The sequence below is a fragment of the Gekko japonicus genome, unplaced genomic scaffold (assembly GCF_001447785.1).
Source record: "Gekko japonicus isolate JY-2015 unplaced genomic scaffold, Gekko_japonicus_V1.1 scaffold2988, whole genome shotgun sequence".
Taxonomy (NCBI): Eukaryota; Metazoa; Chordata; class Lepidosauria; order Squamata; family Gekkonidae; genus Gekko; species Gekko japonicus.
Genome location: NW_015162564.1, coordinates 166,006 through 171,858, shown reverse-complemented (window position 1 = coordinate 171,858; position 5,853 = coordinate 166,006). Strand labels below are relative to the sequence as shown.

Sequence of the window (5,853 nt, the reverse complement as noted above, 5' to 3'; positions counted from 1 at the left end):
TGTGTGGGTGCACGCCAGGCAGACCCCCCCTTGCCCTGGAGCCTTTGATGTAATTAGCTGGTGGGCCCCCCAAGGTCCCCTTCCCCCAAAATCCCTAGCTACGGGGCTGGATTCGCCTCCCGACCTGTTGTTCAACTGCTACAGGCTTATAAATCCTTTCTGCTCTCGGCTGGCTCTCTTCACTCTGCTCACCTGGTCCTTCCTGACCGTGACCCTGGTAGGCATCTAGTGGAAGGTCATGCTCATCAGTGCTGTGCTGGTGGGGATCTTTTAAAATAAGTCTTGGTGATGGTGTGGGGATCAATGTTCCCTCTAAGCTGAGTTAGAAGATGATGAAGAAGAAGAGATTGGATTCATACCCCGCCCTTCACTTGGGAGTCCTGCTCCCCACCCTGGTGCTGCTGACAGCCGGTGATGTGAGGTACAGAAACACACGGTCTTCTTGACAAGCGTTGTGTTATTCTTGGTGTTCCCAAGAAGTGAGAAGACAGACATGGACCAGCGATGCTTGGAACTGCCCTGAGCTTGACATTTGTTGGTTAGACCTCTACTAAAACATGCGGTGGCACATTCAGCCTGGACTGTAACCAGTGTTCCTTCTAAGCTGAGCTAGTGTGAGCTGGCTCAGTTTTTTTAACCTCTGGCTCACACATTTCTGCTTAGCTCAGGAAGGGATGGCTCCCGAGCAGACTGATTTTATGCAGCAGCCCAATCGCTGGCTCACAACTTTAATGCCAGTAGCTCACAAAGTAGAATTTTTGCTCACAAGACTCCACAGCTTAGAGGGAGCATTGGTGGGGATCTGAACAGGGAGGGCTAAGAGATAAAAGCCAGCAATAAGTCTTTGTGACGGTGTGCTTGTCTGTTTCTGCTATGGAGAATTTAGTAACTTATCAGCTCAAGGACACTTTGAGACTTCGAAGGGTCCTGCAGCATGTATGGGGGTAAGAGCTCTGGACAGAGCAGCTGTATTTATCCCCCTGTATTGAACTTAGTGACTTGTCAGCTCAAGGACACTTAGAAGCTTCAAACAACTTGGGGGGGGGGGTGTTTAGAGCTGTCTCTTGGTAAAATTCCATTTCTGCCCCATAAAACACTGTAGGATCAGGGTGGTGCTACAGCTAGCCTTAAGGTGCCTAAAAATACAGTTCATGTCTGAATATTTTTTTTAAAGAGAAAAAATTTGCCCCACAAACCAAAAAATCCTGGCTATGAACCTGTTGGGGAGAAAGTTGCTGTTGTTTCGCTGTCAAATTACATCCAACTTGTGGCAAACCCCGCAGGTGCTTTGTAAGGACCCTGGTCTCCCATCCAAATACTGACAAGGGCTGATCCTGCTAGGCTTCAGATAATGGGATATCCTGGGTTATCCAGGTCAGGGCATTGAGGAGAAAGGTAAAGGTAAAGCGTTCCCTTGCTCGAAAGCCAGTCGAGTCCGACTCTAGGGTTGCGGTGCTCATCTCCGTTTTAAAGCCGAAGAGCCAGCGCTGTCCGAAGACGTTTCCGTGGTCATGTGGCCGGCATGACTAAACACCAAGGCCCACGGAACGCTGTTACCTTCCCACCGAAGTGGTACCTATTTATCTACTTGCAATTTCTTGCTTTCGAACTGCTAGGTTGGCAGGAGCTGGAACTAGAGACGGGAGCTCACTCCGTCATGTGGCAACTCGGGTCTTGAACTGCTGGCTGGTGGGAGAAAGATAAGGCAAATGCACACTCCAGAGAGGAGGAGGAGGAGAAAAGAAGGATACCCGGTCCCATCACCTGCTGCCAATTTTTTGGCCATAGAGGGAGAATCACATATGGAGAATAGTGTGTTACAAAATTCTCTACATTTTATCTATCCAAGTTACTCAAGAATATGTTGTCGAAGGCTTTCACGGCCGGAGTTTATTAGCTGTTGTAGATTTTCCAGGCTGTATGTCCATGTTCTTGGCATTGTAGGACCTGACGTTTCGCCAGCCGCTGTGACTGGCATCCTCAGAGGTATAATACAGAAAGACGGAGTACACTCTCTGTCAAGGTGAGAAGAAAAATGGTAGGCAGGTAATTTATATCTACTCAGGAAGGTGGGGTAGGGCTGAGTCATTATCATGTAGGAATTCCCCAGGCTGTGACATGCTAATGGAGGAGCTTTCCTGAGGAGGTCCTTTTGCATATGGATTGGCTGTTTCCTGAGGAGGTTCTTTTGCATATGGATTGTTTCCTGAGGGGGTTTCCTGTTTCCTGCCCTACCCCACCTTCCTGAGTAGATATAAATTACCTGCCTACCATTTTTCTTCTCACCTTTACACAGAGAGTACTCTGTCTTTCTGTGTTATACCTCTGAGGATGCCAGTCATAGCTGCTGGCGAAACTTCAGGTCCTACAATGCCAAGACCACGGCCACACAGCCCGGAAAATCTACAACAACTAATTACTCAAGAATTATAATCTGTGCTGAGATTTTTTCAGGATTCTTCTCACCAGGTCAACAGCTGTTTCTTTCTTTTTTACAATGATAATTTCTTTCCTTTTTTACAGGCTCCTTGGTCCCTGGTCTTCTGGCTCACCTTTGAACAAATCAGAAGAATTACTGGAATTACTTCATTTTAAGAATGCGTAATGTAGCCTATGATTATCCAATAGGCTATTAAGCCTTCTACGGGACTTTGGTGTCAATACGGTTATTGTACTGGCGGCCAAAGACTATTCCAAATGAGTTCCTGATATTAGCCTAGTGCCAGATGCATCAAGGGGCAAATGAAAATAAAAAATGGAAGAGTAAATGGCACTAAATGTTGACTCTTTAAATGAATCGCCACTAAGCTACAAGGCACTGTGGAAGGATCCCGGATCACTGATCATTATGTGTGGAAAACAGTGAACTGTCATGAAGCAAGAACGGGGCATAAATAAAAGGATATTGTATGTAGAAGTACAGATGCAGGAATGGATCTTTCATTATCCACAGATCTCCCCAAAACTATCGGGAGGATTACTCAGTATTGGTTCAGAAGTCCAGCAATCCATGCATCATTCTCACACCATAACATCCGAAGAATGCCAGGCTCCAGGTGGGACTGGAATTAACAGCTCATCTCCAGACTACAGAGGTCACTTCCCCTGGAGAAAATGGATGGGTGTACATAAATAAATTCTCATGGCAGGTCCCATCAGGATAAAAGGGCTGTGTTAACACACACTCTTCGATTTGCCGGGACTAACTTGTGAAGGCAACTCGTGAACATATATTCTAGTTAAAATGAAGTGCTTGAATTTAAGGCAATTCACTTCAGTATTCTTAGCACTAATTTGTCTTAACTAATGTACAGTTTAAAACAACACGTGCTTACAGTGTTGTTTAGCAACAGGTCCAATTCTGTACAGTATTCAAAGCCAAAATGTGTTAATCTAATGTTTTTAACGACGTACATGTACTGATATTATAAAGGTAAAAGGTAAAGGTTCCCTTGCTCGAAAGCCAGTCGAATCCGACTCTAGGGTTGCGGTGCTCATCTCTGTTTCAAAGCCGAAGAGCCAGCGCTGTCCGAAGACGTTTCTGTGGTCATGTGGCCGGCATGACTAAACACCAAGGCGCACGGAACGCTGTTACCTTCCCACCGAAGTGGTCCCTATTTATCTACTTGCAATTTCTTGCTTTCGAACTGCTAGGTTGGCAGGAGCTGGAACTAGAGACGGGAACTTACTCCGTCATGCGGCACCCAGGTCTTGAACTGCTGAACTACCGACCTTCCACAGCCTGCAGTTCAGCAGTTCAGCGTCTTAACCACTGATATTATGCTCAGAAACAAATTGAGACATGTATGAAGACAGCAAGGCAAAACTAAATATCTAATCATAAATGATAATTGGAATGAAATACAACCCCCTACAAATTTTAACCTTAACAATGTCAACAAAGTACCTGGAAAGGTGGGGGTGGGGGTGAAAGTTAGAGATGCCAGCCTCCAGGTGGGACCTGGAGATCCACCCACCCACCCTGGAAAGACAGCTCCTCTCCAGACGACAGAGATCAGTTCCCCTGGAGAAGATGGATGCTTTGGAGGGTGGATCCTGTGGCATTGTACCCCCACTAAGTTCCCAGTCCTCCCCAGGCTCCATTCCCCAAGTCTCCCAACCTGGAGCTGGCAACACTACCCCCTCCCTGCCAGTGGCCGGGGGGGGGGATCTGGCAACCCTAGTGAAAGTTATTGAAAAGAAATAGCCCCTTATTGCTTTGGTGGTGGAGGAAAGTGCCATCAAATCAAGCTGCAGCCGACTTCTGGGAACTCTGTGGGGTTTTCAAGGCAAAAAGACTTTCAGAAGTGGTTGGCCACTGCCTGCCTCGACGTAGCAATGCTGGACTTCCCAGGAGGTCTCCCATCCAAATACTAACCAGGACTGACCCTGCTTAGTTTCCAAGATCGGACAAGTTCAGGCTAGCCTAAGCTATCCATGTCAGGGAAGTGCAGTCAGACAGTACCTCTGAAGCCACATTTAAGCATGCTTAAATCAGTTTCCCCCCCCCTCCTTTCTCATTTCAAATTCGAAACAAAAGTACGTTACATTAAAAGTACATTACATGAAATACGGATTTTCCCTTTCACATTAACCATGTTCACAAATGACACATTCCTGGTCAGGACAGCAAAAATGTTCACATTCTCAGAATCCAGCAGAGTTTTAAGGAACTAATCCTTCAAACAGCTGGGAAACATTTCAAACGTTAGGCATCACATTTTCAAATGTTGGCAAATTTCAAATGTCAGTCAATTTAAGGGGCCTGGTTTCCGTGTGTTCAAAACTCATTTTCGGTACATATGGCCTCTTTTCTTTTGGCAGAGCTCCAGGGCCTTTAAAAACCGCAGGACAGGAGTGCAGTCGTTTTGAGAGGCTGATCTTTCCCGATGTCATGCCTATTACTATTCTACAACATTTCCCAGTTCTGTACATTAGGCTATGTCCTGTATCGTTTTATGTCTCATATTTAATACTCATCCTTTGTTCATACCACAGGACCGTTTCAAATTTCTGCAGTTCCTAGTCCTATTAGATCATTTGTCAGACGTACTACCATCCTAATGATGGGTGGAGAGTGCCACCAAGTCACCGCTGACTTAACGGCGACCTCGTAAGGTTTTCATGGCAAGAGGTGGCAACACTACTAGAGGTGGTTTGCCACTGCCTGCCTCTGCATCATAACCCTGGTATAACCCTGGTATTCAGGGGTCATTTTGTAGAAAAAGAGGTGCAGGAGCTCATTAGCATAACTTATTAGCATAACGTTTGCATATGCCACACCCCCTGGCATCACCAGAAGTGTGTCAGAAGGCAACACCCACTGCTCAAGCTCCACTGGACTGTTTTGGATTGCTAGCTATTGGGGGGGTGGGGAAGTGCAGATCTGCCCTCACAGAGGAGGGAGAGCTTGTACCTGAATAAAACTTGGTCTTAAAGGTGCCACTGTTTTGGATTGCTAGCTTGGGGGGGGGACATGCAGATCTGTCCTCGCAGAGGAGGGAGAGCTTGTACCTGAATAAAACTTGGTCTTAAAGGTGCCACTGTTTTGGATTGCTAGCTTGGGGGGGGGACATGCAGATCTGTCCTCGCAGAGGAGGGAGAGCTTGTACCTGAATAAAACTTGGTCTTAAAGGTGCCACTGTTTTGGATTGCTAGCTGTGGGGGGGAGGGGAACGCGCTGATCTGCCCTCACAGAAGAGGGAGAGCTTGTACCTGAAGGCGGGGTGGGGGGGCTCTGCAACTTACCTGGCTGCTTCTTGCTCCTCGTGGCCTGACTGAGGGCTGCTGGGAGCAGGGGGCAGGGCTTGTTGCATGTGCCCGCCCCCTGGGCTCCTTACTGCCAGAGCTCCG

At 47.1% G+C, this 5,853-nt stretch overlaps 1 protein-coding gene across 1 annotated transcript in view; it reads left to right on the top strand.

Moving 5' to 3' along the window:
* The window catches only part of SLC25A27 (solute carrier family 25 member 27), a 22,551-nt gene extending 19,795 nt beyond the window's left edge, over nucleotides 1-2,756 (top strand). Inside the window, exon 9 of the mRNA XM_015406405.1 lies at nucleotides 2,524-2,756. Within this exon, the coding sequence (XP_015261891.1) occupies nucleotides 2,524-2,595 (72 nt within the window). The 3' untranslated portion in view covers nucleotides 2,596-2,756. The remainder of the gene's footprint in view (nucleotides 1-2,523) is intronic.
* Nucleotides 2,757-5,853: the final 3,097 nt, after the last annotated feature.